This window comes from Thamnophis elegans, chromosome 4 (assembly GCF_009769535.1).
Source record: "Thamnophis elegans isolate rThaEle1 chromosome 4, rThaEle1.pri, whole genome shotgun sequence".
NCBI lineage: Eukaryota > Metazoa > Chordata > Lepidosauria > Squamata > Colubridae > Thamnophis > Thamnophis elegans.
This window is the reverse complement of record NC_045544.1, coordinates 101,121,625-101,135,654: the sequence shown is the minus strand read 5'-3', so window position 1 is coordinate 101,135,654 and position 14,030 is coordinate 101,121,625. Positions and strand designations below refer to the sequence as shown.

General features: G+C 39.1%; 1 protein-coding gene across 1 annotated transcript in view; it reads right to left on the bottom strand.

Annotated features, from left to right (window-relative positions):
• The window catches only part of ACSS1 (acyl-CoA synthetase short chain family member 1), a 48,426-nt gene extending 35,911 nt beyond the window's left edge, over positions 1-12,515 (bottom strand). Inside the window, exon 1 of the mRNA XM_032216478.1 lies at positions 12,017-12,515. Within this exon, the coding sequence (XP_032072369.1) occupies positions 12,017-12,344 (328 nt within the window). The 5' untranslated portion in view covers positions 12,345-12,515. The remainder of the gene's footprint in view (positions 1-12,016) is intronic.
• Positions 12,516-14,030: the final 1,515 nt, after the last annotated feature.

Below are 14,030 nucleotides of genomic sequence, written 5' to 3'. Positions count from 1 at the left end.
GTCTAAGAAGCCCTTTTGATAACAAGTTACACGTTCATCATCATGTAGTTACACAACTACACATCTATGCTAAGTTGCTTTCAAAGACAGCTTGAAAAACCTGAGGGGTCCAAAATCTAGCTAACTAGGTCTAGCAGCATAACACCTGTACTTCAGTTGCTGCATTGGCTACTGAGAGGTTAAAGTACTGGTATTTGTGACAGGATGATTGTAAAAGAAAAAAGTGCTACTGTTTCCTGGCATTTCCTCAAAAAAGAGAGACATTCTCTCTAAAGGGGGACTTCCTTGATGGCTTGGTTGCTTCATAATTAAGGAGTGATGCTGGATTTCAAAGTGCCAGAAAACAGAACAACAAAAATTGGAAAAAAGAATGCCAGAGGACTAAAGTTAGAAGAAGAAGAAAAAGAAGCCAGAAATGCTGGGTGAGAGATAAGCCTGTAGCTGGCAGTGTATAAATATGTTTTTGTGCTCTTTGCAGGGCTACTGAAGAACTACGTACTTGTTGAGAACAGGAAAAGAGTTGTTTTTAAAAAAAATAGAATTTATTTTTATTTTCAAAACAAACACAACACATAAAATCTTCCTTCTTTACTTACAGTAGAAAGTGTATCAGTTGGTTACAAAAGGTTTTCGTGCATCTCTTCCACAGTCATCAAGCATAATTCATATTAACTCAAGTATTTTAACTCAAATGTTTATACGTTACCCTTATACCTCAATTTTTATATAATTATTTAAACGTCCTTCTTCATAAAATATACCAAGATTTAATACATAACCACATATTGGCATTTCATTTAATATTTCTAAAATCCTCCAATAACACTGAATCCTTATCTCCTATTCTAGCTAAACATCCATAATATTTAATAACAAACTTTTCTAATCCTCCTTTCCAAATCATGTTGGCAATTTTCATCTAGTTTCCTTATATTATACTCATACATATATATAGGTTGTCATCATTATCCCTCCTTTATTTGACTATATCCTGTATCATAACATTTTCCCCCTAATAATCAAAACTTAACTGTATCTAACTTAATTATTTTTTATTAACCTTTGTATATAATCCAAAAGGATTTCTAATCTTTCCTTTCATGGGTACCAGAAGGAGTTGCTTTTGAGTTGGAGAAACAATTCGAGGAATGTAATTACAGCAGATTCAGACAAAGCTGGAGAAGTAGCGGTCACAACCCAGGTGGCTAGTAAGCCTCAACAGGAAAAGTTCTCTACTAGAAAGTTTAGTAGTGACAGGCTGTAAAAGAAATTCAAACCAGAAGATAGAAGGGAGAGAAGGGGAAATGTTTAGTCTTCCTGCCTGTAGAATTGCAGTGTCTGACTCTAAAAGACTGGAAGCTTAGCAGTTGTCTGGAAATGCTGAATGTTGATGCCAGTGGCTGTACAACCATAGCCTAAGGCTGAAGGCAGTGATACCAGGAGCTATCTTAGCTAAAAATAGAAGTAATAGAGTTCAACAGAGTGTAATGGGAAAGGGAAAGAAAGTTACAGCCTGCCAAACTTGGAAGTAGCAATAGAAAGACAAGGAATATGGCCATAGTAGCAGCCAGTACTGTCAGCCACATTACTAACAGGTGCAGAGAAAAGGTCAAACCAAAGCACCCAATGAAGAGTTCAAGCCAAACAGGACCAGGTGCACCAAAGGGTCAGGAAAAGCAAAGACAAGGGAGGAGACAATGCTGAAGGATTATAAGCACAGAGCTAAAGTCAAAATAGCCAAAATCAGGCAAACCAAGAACCAACACTATAAGGTGTGACACTGATGGTCATGCTGTAGGAAGTTATCACCCAGGCCTTTCCCAGAAAAATGAAATCTCCTAGGAAATATTGAAAAGGCAGAATATTTATCTGGATGTGAAAAGGAAGAAACATGTTTTAAAAGACAGAATAGCTGCCTGCAGCTTCCTGCCCATCCCACTTTGTCAATGACCCATTAAAGCCTGAGCTAGTCCACTTTACATAATAAAGAGTTATCCCCTTAAGCTCGTGATGGGATTAAGGCATGATAATATTGGCCCTTTACCCAACTCGCCACATGGCATCTGAGAACTCAACTAAACCTGGATTCAAAACGCAGCCTAGACAGTTGCCCCTGTATGTGCCCATGGGAGTCTGACAACCAATCAGAATACAAGCTCAAGATCAAAGGCCAGAGAGGGCATAAAACCAGGGACTCAGCTTCTCTTCTGCCCTTCCCTTCTCTTCTCCACCAACACTGAAGCACGTGATCACCTTTTCTGTTCAGGACTCAAGCCATGTGGTCCTGTCCACTATTAAAACCATCTTTCCAAGCAGCCTCCATGTCTCCAGTGTCTTTTTCCCTACTTGGAGCCAAACCCAGAAGAACATTTCTTTCAACAATGCCAAGAAACAATGTAGCAGTCCCAGTATCATGATGGTCAAGCACAGATGAATCATTAAGCAGCCCAATAATAAAGAAAGCCAAGGTAGAAGTAGTTGGCAGAGTATAAGCTTAAATGTTAACATAGAACTGAAGCTAGTACAACAATAAAGTACAGAACTCATGTAGTTAGAAAGAATAGTACAGGATAGCAGGTTGTAGGCCCTTTATTTTAAAATAACAAAAGATCAATAATGTTAGATACAGTATTAATAACTATCTTACCCTAATCTTTTTATAATGCTTTGTTGCCAACATTTACTATACCTCATGAGTCTACACAAGCCTATGTAAATAGCTTTTCCATTCACTCTATCTCATTATTCATTTCAATATTTCAGACATAATCAGTGTAAAATAAACAGCCTTCCATTGTATTTCAGTTTAATTCACAACCATACAATTTATACTCAGCTAATAAATAGGATAGTTTTTTTTACCTGATACAGTTATATGTTTTTGCTGATCAAATATTTCTTTCTATAACACTAATTATACTTATGTTGCTTTACAAATAACAACTTTGACAGAACATTGACTAAAATTAATGTTCTAAGATTGACTAACATTAATAAGATTGTTAAGCCATTAAGTACCTGGACTTCTCCATGTAGTCTTTCTTGGCAATAATGCTGAAGGGATTGTTACTGCCTTCTTCAAAGATATTTTCCTACTTCCTTAATCTAGCCCACAGGTATACAATTTCATTATGGTATTCCATTTAAGTATTAGATATGGCTCTACCACTATCTATGAAATAGAAATGGAATACAAGGAAGAAAAACAGAAGCAAGCAGAGGAATAATTTACATACACCTGGGCTCAGTTTATTACTGTATGCTTGGGTAAAAAGTCCTCATAAGAAAAAAGAATCAAACATCTTGACAAAATAGATCAGGAGTGCACTGCTTCAATCTGTTGTACTTGCCTACCACTGATTAGTCTATTACACAATTTCTTAAATTGTTTGTTTTATGGAATACCAATATATTCTGTACAATGTGAAGATATTCCAAGTTTTGTATGTATGTATTGAACCCATTTAATTACATTAGCCAAACAAATATACTATTCATTAATGAAGAAAATGTGTAGGGATCATTCTTAGATATCACAAAGATACAATTAAAAGAAGAATGCATCACTAGATGAAAGCTCACAGTGAAGGTTTTAGATCAAAACACACTAAACTTCCTACCACCTTTTATTTACACATTTCTTTGTGAAAGTAAGTTTTTAGCACTACAATCAAGATCAACTGTTAAAATAAAGTGAATTTTAGACTGATTCTAAAACATTTTCGAAGTAAAGAAACATAGATTACTGCAACTTTGACAGCTCCTTGGACCTAGAAAGATTCAAATCTGAGTCAGCATTTTTCAGGAGGAACTTCATGTCAGATTGTAATAGCCTGTAGGAAGAGAGATCTAGAGCTCAAATCATACAGTAAAAGGAACATTTTTTGGCAACATAATTATTAAGGATTTGTTACTGGGTAAGAATTTTGGCAGAATGATAGGAAAAATCATCTTTCCAGGAAACAATGAGATAAAAGCTATTAAAAAAAGACAAAGGAGGAAGTCAGTATTCCCCCCCACCTTTTTTTAAAGGTTGTGTGGTCATATGCATCTTTATCAGCTCTCAGAGCCCCAAGCTTATCTGCTAATGAAAGCTAAGTGTTTTGAACAGAGATAGAGAGGTAGAGAGGAGAAGCAATTTCATCCTGTAGTGGGTAGTAGAACCAAGTGAATTGTTATATAGCATTGTTGTTTCAAAATCAAAGAACCTAAGGTACTTTTAAACACTCCTTTTAAGTGAAGGCCTGCTGATGCATCCATGACAGGGAAGACAATTACTTCAACCAGGATAAACAATCAATTCTGACTTACATATGATTTGGTAGAACAAGCTGCACTTAAATTCCTGCCTAACTTAAGGCAAGTAACAGGAAGGTGATAAAATTGCAGTTAACTATCCTAGATCAACTTCCCTGAACAGATGCTTGATCCCACACAGGATGGGTTCACACAATCAATCAATCAGAATACAGCTGAAAGAGATCTTGGGAGATCTTTTAGTCTAACACCCTGTCCAGTCTCTTCTTAAAAACCTCCATTGATGAAGCACCCACAACTTCTGACGGCAAATATGTTCCTCTGATTAATTTCCTCACTATTAGGGAGTTTCTCCTTAATTCCAAGTTGCTTCTCTCCTTGATTAGTTTCCATCCATTGTTTCTTGTCCTGCCCTCTGGATCATACTATTCTATAATTAGCTGCCACACACACTGCAGGCACACACGCATGTTAATATACACGAATAGGGTTTACATATTGCCCTAAACATTCAAGAGCCTTGTGTGGCACAGTGGTTAGAGTTAAGAGTTACTGCAGACTACTTCTGCTGATTGCCGGCTGACTGCAATTTGGCTGTGCAAATCCCACCAGGCTCAAGCTTGACTCAGCCTTCCATCCTTCTGAGGTGGATAAAATGAGGATCCAGATTGTTGGGGGAAATGTGCTGACTGTAAAACCGCTTAGAGAGGGCTGTAAAGCACTATAAAGCGGTATATAAGTCTAAGTGCTATTACTATTGCTACTGCTAAATCATAATCTGCAAATTACAATGGCTACTGTCCTTCAATAAACTGTGCCAAAAGGGAACCATATTATGACTTATTTTAAATCAGGTCACTATCTTCCAATTGTAAACACATTTGATCTCCCATTCATAGAGGTTAGAACAGCAGCCCCCAAACTTTTGGGCACCAGGGACTAGTTCTGGGGGGGGGGAATAATTTTCATGGATGAGGAGGAGAGGCATAGTTTCACAAACTATCTAGATCCCACACATGCATAGATGAAGCTTTGCTCGCTTGGCTGCCCAGGGACTGCTATCAGTCCACAGCCTGGGGGGTTGGGAACCCCCAGTTATAAAGTTAGACTACAATAGCCTCCAAATTATTATTTTTGATCTTGACTGCTACTTTCATAAACTTTTCTGTATTTTGCCATTATATTGATCTTCTTACCTCTGTTCTTAAATCTGTTTTCCAGATTTGCTTGTATTATGGGTGGCCATAATAGATGAATTAAATAAATACATCCCATAAATAAATTAGGGATAATTTCTAAAACATTTCTGTATCCCTAAATTTAATGTGAGATTCCATTTTAACAAGATCTAGCAAGGAGTTGAAAAGTACAAGGAGTACTATAAAAAGGGAAGTAAAGAATAAAGGGGAATACAGTTACATTCAGACACTATAATGTACAATACACTATAATACACACATACTTAAAAACTAGGGCTATGTACGCTTTTTGAAAATGATCTGTAATGTTTTAGAAGTATTACATACAGGCCCTACTCATTATAGCTGCATCTTTAAAAGAGTTCATAAAAGCAGTCATGTGTTTTTGTGCAAGAACAGAAGCTTGAAAATGGAGATAGTTACTTTAATGTATAATAGCAGAGAGGTATTGTAAGGTTTTCTGGAATCATTTCCAAAATCTACACAGCTATACTTTACAAACTATACTCTACCACAGGGATGTCAAATTTGTGTCGTCATGGTGGCATTACTTGACACATCAGCACGTTTTTCTCCTTTGCTGAATGGCCTGGGTATGGCCAGTGTGTGACGCGTCTGACCTGTGGGCTGAAAATTTGATAGCCCTGCTCTACGGTATTCTTAATACTGTACTAATAAAGAAGAATTGGTGTGTTTATAATTTCTGTGTTATTATGAATATTTATTGCCAGTTAAATTATTATCCTGATTCAGTTTTAAAATGCTGTGACTTGTATATTGTAAAACTTGTGAAATTTGATGTGATAAATTGTGGATTTTAAAGTTTAAGCTTAGCTGAGAAAAACCTATTCTTTAAATGTAATAAAATCCATAAAAATTTGTGCTGAGTTGACTGACATCATTCTTACAATTTCAAATTTTTCCTCTACAAAACCTCTATTCCAATTTTGCCCCAGTATTCCAGATAAACTACAATTATCATAATCCATAAATGTGAATTTTCAATAAATCAGGAGAGCACGTCAGGGATCATATATAATTTTTAACAATAAAGATGGGTGGTTATCAAATTCTACAATAATGCAGTGATTCATTACAGATCCATGGTAATTCTGTGCCACAATTCCATAGTATACTAATGCACATTTTACATTACAATTAAATTAATGTTTTCAATATCTACAGAGAACTAAATAAATGGCATGTTATGGCTCTTCAACCAACACCTTCATTCATGATTTTTCTGCCTTAATGAATTTATTTACAAGAATTTTACAGTTAGCAAGAATCTAAAACATAAGACAATTTCTGGAAAATTAGTAACTACCATTAATAAAATACACTATGGATATATAGCTTTTGGAGTACAACTAACTTATTCTTGGAACAAGACTAAACATTAGTCAATGATCAAACTGAAATGGTTTTAATGCAGTGTCTTAATTATGAATAAGTTATCCGTTTGTAGCAATTAAAGGCACTTATCTTGTTGAATATTAACTTATAAAATGCAGCAGATGAAGATATTACATAGTAGTTCTGGAAAAATAAGCAATATTTTTTCTCAGTTTTTTTAAACTTATGCCAATTGCTGTAACAAAATCCAAACCCAACCATGTGATAGGTAATTGAAAAATTAATTCTGCTTTCTTGAAGAACTGAATACACCAGCTCTTGGTCTGTTATTTGTTTTATAACACTGTTTTGCTAATCTACATTAGAAAAATCAAAACAAATCATTATTAGGGAGTAGTTTTATTGAGCTCTTGAAAATTACTTCTCAATAAATACAAGTTTTGCAGTGTAAGAGCCCTAATAGATTTTTAAAAATAAACTGAACCTAATTATAGGTATAAATCAGTTTACTGTGCATAATAAGTACTTAAAATATTAGGCCATGAGGCAGGATCTGATCTTTCTAATAGAGTTTCTATATAGAAAAGGGTTTTGTTTTTACTGGAGAGTATACATATTTTTAAAAAACTACAGTCTCTAAAATTATTAAGATTATATACAGACTAATAAAATTGCATACTATACTTTTGTTGAATACCTTTGATGTCAGATATTTTATTTGTAAGGGTTAGCTAGCTATTTTAGTTGTGGTTATAAAACTTTAACCTAGACCTAAGGGTACTTGTTCCCTAACATCTATCCCAGGGGTGGGTTCCTCCCAGCTTTACTCCTGGTTCGCTCATGCGTGCACTGAATGTGCACTGTGCGTGCATGCGCAGTTCAATTAAACTTCTTATGCGCATATGCAGAACTTAAAAACAAGATGACTGTGCCAGCGGCGCCGACCAGAGAACTGGTTTAGGGGCGTGGCAGAACTGGGTCGCTGCGGGTTCCAGTGACCCATGCCGCCATACCACTACTGGTTCGGCCGAATGGGGCGGAACCAGTAGGAACCCACCTTTGCTCTATCCATCCTATCAAGTCTGGCAGGAAAACCTACCAAAATGTAGCTGCATCATTGGTATGAATCCAACATAGTACTGGAAAAAGGAGAATAATGTTATTGCTTCATATAAGGGAAAGGTTCTGCACGGTCTACTCTAAAATATTAAATGGCCAAAAACTCACTGTGAAACAGTATTAGGATAATACAAAATCTGTATGACCACACCTTGCCGCCATGACAAATAAAAAAACCATGTTGATTACTGCTAGATTCTGTGTGACAAACAAAGTGGATAAAAAACTATTCTGGAAGCACCAGTACAAATGTATTTCCTATGAGGTCAACTTAAATATCTAATATTTACATATATTACAATCTTGAGGCCATTTATGAAAACTTAGTTCAGATAGCTTTAGTTACTTGAGATTCTCGGGAGGGGGCGATTAGACCCCACTACAATAATTAATGTGGCAGATATAGCCAGACTAAACTATATTGGAGGTCTCCTGAAAATCATTTCAAAAGCTTCAGATGGTATAGTATGAATTTACTGTATTGCTTATAGGGGCTGGGCAATTTTATAACAGCTACATTCGTGGCAAAGGCTTCCAGAGCCTGAATCTAGAATGAATCTGTTTAGGGTTCACCAATACAATCTGACCAAAAATATGTTTTTTTTAACTGTATCCTTGTAGAACACCCTTCAACAAATATGTTTGTGAGGTGTGTGTATGCATGAACATACATATGTGTATACCTCCATACTTTTTAAACAGGCCTCAAAAACTGAATATTTCAGTGCACTTTTATATTAAAGGTGCCAACCAATCAGACCTTTTGCTACTGCATTTAATTGTTAATGCTACTGTTTTACTCAATAATATTTTGTACCATTTCACTCTATTTCAATTTATAGAGAATGTTGAGGAGACTTCGCCACAAGAGACATCATACACCTACATTAAATAAAAAGAAAGCCATAAATACATAAATTCATTTGTTATTTGTTCTACTAAGTTAAGCAATAATCATTGTGATGTCACAATTCCCTTCTGCCAAAATTGCAATTCTGCTTTTCACAAAGCTCATTCTGCTTTTCACAAAGACCTGCTTTCTTTCACTTCCTATTTTCTCAATACTGTACAGTAAATATATTTGTACATGTAGATATATTTAACAAACATTCAATTGTTGATTACTTTGTGTATACATTATACTTAAATACAGGCAAGAGGAACCTTTCTAATTTCTTTTCTTTTTTTAATCACAGGACACCATTACAACTGTCATCACATTTCACCATCTAAATAAATATATGTTAGAATAGCTGGCAAAAAATATAGAATTTGGGGGATATTTGGACCCTCCAGGAACAAGGTTCTTCCATTTCTAGCTCTAGATGGGATGACATCTTGGGGGTACCCCCCACAGACACAGTATGCAATCTGGGGGTCCTCCTAGACTCTAGGCATATAAATCTAATAAACCTAAACCTAAACCTAGACTCACAGCTCCTTGTTGAAGAACAGATGAGAGCTGTGACCACTACTAGGCCTTGAGCCTTTTGGAACCGAGCTGCAGAAGTGATGAGTGAATGCATGTATGCACACTCGATTTGTGTGAGCAGTGGGTGCATGTTCCCACCTCTCACAAATGGAGCTGCACGTGCATGCTTACCCACCACACGCACAGAACCATCCCCTCTCCCCCCTCCATCGGTTCACAAAGTTGAAAAGGTTGGGGAACTCTGAGTTAGGAGACCCTTTGCACACCTTTGGCTAGTGCACCAGTTGTATCATTCTTGGCCAGGAGGCCCTGCTCATCATCGCCCATGCCCATGCAACTTAGATTATGGCAACACTCTTTACACAGAGCTGCCCTTGAAGAGCATTCAGAAAATTCAACTGGTGCAAAATGTGGCTGCATGGGTAGTAAATAATACTGGCTATACTGCACATGTAACACCACTATTAATAATGTGAGCTCCACCGGTTCCTTATGTCTTTCCAAGTGCAATTCAAGGTATTGGTTGTCACCTCTAAAGTTCTACAAGGCTTTGGACCTGAAGACCATTGTTTTCCAACACTCATTCAGTTCTATCCAACTGATTGGGCATGCTGCAGCTGTGGTCAGCAAAAGAGTGTTGACAAATGCGAACTACAAAACAGGTCTTCTGTGTGTAGCCCCTTCCTTGTGGAATATTATCCACTGGGAGATTAAAATGACACCAACCCTGTAGGCTTTTTGCAACGCTTTAAAACTTGACTATGTGCCCAGGCCTGGAGCTCAGAATATGTTAAGGGCCCTATTTCTTGGCTATATTGTTTCATGGTTAATTATCTTGCTGTGGTTGAATTTATTTTCCAGATGTTTTTTTAATGTTTAATAGTTTTGGAATTGTAAGCAACCCAGGGTGACTTGGTTAAGTTCTGCAGATACAGAAATCAACAGATACGTAAATGAATAAAATAAAGAAAACACAGGTGAATGCGCTCTATATATGCTATCCTTAGAAGAGTATTTGGAAACTACAGCTGGAGCAGAATGCCACCATGCTGACAGTTCTAATGGCTCCTAGGATGGCCCATGTAACACCACGGTTGCGTGAACAACACTGCTTGCCAGTCTGCTTCCATTTATAATTCAAGTTGTTGAAAAGCCCTTTTATCGCATGAGTCCAGGATGAGAAATTTTCTCACCCCAATGGGATTGCCCCCCCCCCCCATTTCAGCAGAAGGAGCACGCTGATGTCCTCCTTGGTCAAAGAATTCTGGCGTTTTCTGCTGTGACTTCCACCCTCTGGAAAATCACACCCCCACCTTCTTAGTCTTCCATAAAAAGCTCAAAACTTTGCTCTACTGATTGGCTTGAGGCCTCAATGGGGGTGTTCCATGTTGGAGGTGGTTAATGGATTAAGAGAAAAAAAATGCCACCTCCCCTGAGCAGTATTCTGGGTTATTTATTTAATCTCCATTCATTTTAATATTTAATGTGTTGATATTTTGTACCTTTGTTTTTAATTTTTGTAACCCACAGTCGCCTTCACGGTGAAATAGGCAGCATATAAATTTAATTAATAAATAAAAATAAAATAAATACTTATTGTAAGTAGTGCCATAAGCCTTCTCCAGAAAAAGAGACTGTAATTAAAATCTTGAAAAATCTAGGAGGCATTGAAAGTTGCTATACTTACATTGTAATAGTAGGTTTCAGAAGACAGCAATTGAAACTGTAGGTTGCAGGCAGTACGCCCTGGTATGGGCATACCCATAAGTAAGTCCATATAATTAAACCGGTAAGTGACACAATAAAAGCTATGCATTCATTCTATAACCAGGGGTTATAGAACAGATGATCACATTCTTTAGACTTAGAGCATGTTCAGCAACAGAGAAAATACTCTCTGTGCTAGAATTTCATTTTCATACAGGGTTTTTGAATGTTGGCATTACTTACTTCATAACCTTTTACCGACTGATTTATATCCCATCCCTCCTCTAGGATTCTCCTATTGTACTTGCGAACATAAGTACAGTGTTTACAGTAACCCAAGCATTTTAAAGTTTTGTCTTGAATCTTCTCTCACTCAGCGAATCCTATTGGCCCTAGCACCCATCAAGCAATAGGAAGTTAGTATTTAAATTACCCTAATTCAACCTATTGTAACCAAGATCGGTTTTTCAAGGCACATTCTTCCTCTTTCTCGCTCCCTCTCTCTCTCTTTGTTCGAGGGTGGAGTGTTTTGAGTGAAAGCTATTGCACATAAAGTACAGCCTCGGCCGCAAAACGTTGCGACTTCGAGTCAGGCCTTCTTAGAATGCGTTCGTACCCCCGACCGGTTTTGGGAAGAGAGTCGGATGAAACCTCGGTGCTGTCACTGCGTTTCCCCCATTTTCCACCGCATTATCGCTACGCCAATATTCCGGTTTAGAGGGTGCAGGATTCCAGATAACCCGGGTGTGACTCGCCTGCAGACAATTTGGGCGTGACTTCCAAATGCCGGAGAGCACAGCTTCTACCGTGCCTTTCTCTTTCGAAACTGTTAGGCTAAATATAAAATATCATCGACCCGCCCGGAGAAGGAAAGGGCCGAGGGATTCGAGGCAGTTTCGGTACCGTCGCCGTCCCTTCCCCCCAGTCAAGGAAAGGCGCCTCTTACCCGCCACATTTAACCGACCGCCTAAGAACCAGCGGATCCGACCCTGAGTGAAATCCCACTCGCAGTCGGTGTGGTGCGGGGTGTCCCATTGCAGCGCCTCCCGTGCCAGAGACCCCCAGAAAGTGCCGGGCTCCCGGGCTGCCCGCTCGCACAGCTGCCAGTAGTTTCCCTTCAGGGAGGGAGGGCGCGGTTCATCTCTGCTCCCGCGATCGCTTCTGCTACGACGGGCAAAAGGGAGAGGTGCCCAGGGGGTCCTTAGACAGCTGTGCCTCCAGAGCTGCTGCCTTCCGACTGCGTTCCGCAGGTGACTGAAGGCGGCGATTGCCATGGGCGCTTAAGTCCACCACCAAAGACCGGAGAGGGAGGGAGCCGAGGGCGGGTGAAACGCCGGGCAGTCCGCCGAATGCCGCCGCCTGACAAGTCGAAGAGTCGTAGGGGGAACGGCCCGAGCCTCACGGAGGCGCCAGGCAACTGTGCCAAGGGGGCCCTTGCGCGCCGCCTTTTCCTCCCCTTCTCTCCTCCCCCGGTGTCCGCCCGCACTTGGAGGAGTTCCTCGCAGAAATCTCCAGTTTTGACAACGAGGAAGAAACTTGTAAGAAGCTGAGCAAACTTTGGTGCCGCTGGGGCTCAGGGCAGCGTGAAGCTTCAGAACCCCGTCGGAGGACGATCCCCATCCCTCCCAGATAACTTGGACATGCCAGTTAGGGTGATTCGAGGCTAACATATCCGTTGAGGAAGTCCAAGAACATTAAGTGGTTTCAAGCGCATGCACATGGTTGAGGTTTATAGAAGACACAAGAGCCACGCGGTGGGAATCGTGAGTTGGGGCAGCTACCTCGGAAAAAAACCCTTCCTCTTGCCCAGAATATTAGAAAATTACTGTGGACAGTTTTCCAGTTTAACTAGCTAAAATATAACTTACTTTAAAAAACACACACACAACTTGCAAAAACGAGATCAAAAGTGGGGGGGGGGGGACCATAAAGAAGATTTTACATTATCTAAATCCATCCATATATCCAAAGAACAGAACTTCCTAGGTTATCTAGAAACATTGCTGGGGGTAATTGGCCCAGACAGTCCCAAAGGAAGTGATGTTTTGTTACCCCCCTTTTAGATACATAAAGGCAGAATAAAATAGAAAGTAGGACACCAGGTGATTCTTCTGTTCTACCTTATGAAGGAAATAATCCAGGTAAAGTATCCAATTTCCCCTTCTTATCAGTGCACTACCCCAAAGTATGTATCAGAATGGATTATACCACTGTTATTCACAATCCTAGTCCCTGTTTTTTTTTTTTCAACCTGAGGAAGCAATCCCTGGGCAGTGACAAGGCATATGCCATCATATCATCAGTTATACCAGCAACCCCCAGTCTTTTGGGCACCAGGGACTGGTTCCATGGAGAGAGGTTTTGCCACAGACCAGAGGGGGTGTGGTTTCATGTGCTGCCTGCATCCCACGGATGGGGCTTCACTTGTTTGCCCAGACAGATTTCTGACATGCCTTGGACCAGTACCAGTCGATGGATTGGGGGTTGGGGACCTCTGAGTTAGACAATACTTCTGCTTTCCCATTTTCTTGCATGTCCATCCCTCCTCTAGTGTAAGCTAATATCCGTGTATTTCAAATTGGGTCTGCACTGCTTCATGTTTACAATTCTAATACAATTCTAAACAGTTCTAATGATGTGATTCTCACCTACTGTGGTTTAAGTTGGTTGTTCCACATATACTTGTTCCACAGAACAGTACATATAGTCTTTACTTACTGACTGCTTCATTCAGTGACTGTTTGAAGTTAGAACAGCACTGAAGTAGTAGATTTATAGCCAGTACTCAAACTTGCAGCCGTCATAGCATCCCTATAGTAATGTGATCACAATTTAGGCACTTCAAAATGGGGCACATTTATGATGGTTATAACATCCCATGGTCATCTGATAGCTATTTGCGATCACAGACAGCTTCCAACAAGCACAGGCAATAGCACTTAGACTTATATATCCCCCCA